Raw genomic sequence first — 338 nt, forward strand, 5'->3', positions numbered from 1 at the left:
AAGGAAGGTCTGAGGGTCCAGAGCGCTTGACCTGGGACAGGCCCCTGGGCCGCGGGGGGTGGCGTGGCGCGTGGGTAACTGGTGTCCTTCTCTCCTCCCGCGCCCGCCGCCCCGTGTTCCTCCTGCAGCGGAGTCGCCCTGTCCCGCGCGCACTTCGAGAAGCAGCCGCCCTCCAACCTGCGCAAGTCCAACTTCTTCCACTTCGTGCTGGCGCTCTACGACAGGCAGGGGCAGCCGGTGGAGATCGAGCGCACGGCCTTCGTGGACTTCGTGGAGAACGACAAGGTACGCGCAGGCCCCTTCCTCTCTGGCGGGTCGCCGCCTCCTTGCAAAGCACG

General features: G+C 68.0%; 1 protein-coding gene across 1 annotated transcript in view; it reads left to right on the forward strand.

Moving 5' to 3' along the window:
* Positions 1 to 338, forward strand: part of EBF2 (early B-cell factor 2) — a 204,151-nt gene that overhangs the window by 2,866 nt on the left and 200,947 nt on the right. The window contains exon 2 of the mRNA XM_006766438.2: positions 129 to 285. Coding sequence (XP_006766501.2) covers positions 129 to 285 — 157 coding nt within the window. The remainder of the gene's footprint in view (positions 1 to 128; positions 286 to 338) is intronic.

Source organism: Myotis davidii, unplaced genomic scaffold (assembly GCF_000327345.1).
Source record: "Myotis davidii unplaced genomic scaffold, ASM32734v1 scaffold502, whole genome shotgun sequence".
NCBI classification, from domain to species: domain Eukaryota; kingdom Metazoa; phylum Chordata; class Mammalia; order Chiroptera; family Vespertilionidae; genus Myotis; species Myotis davidii.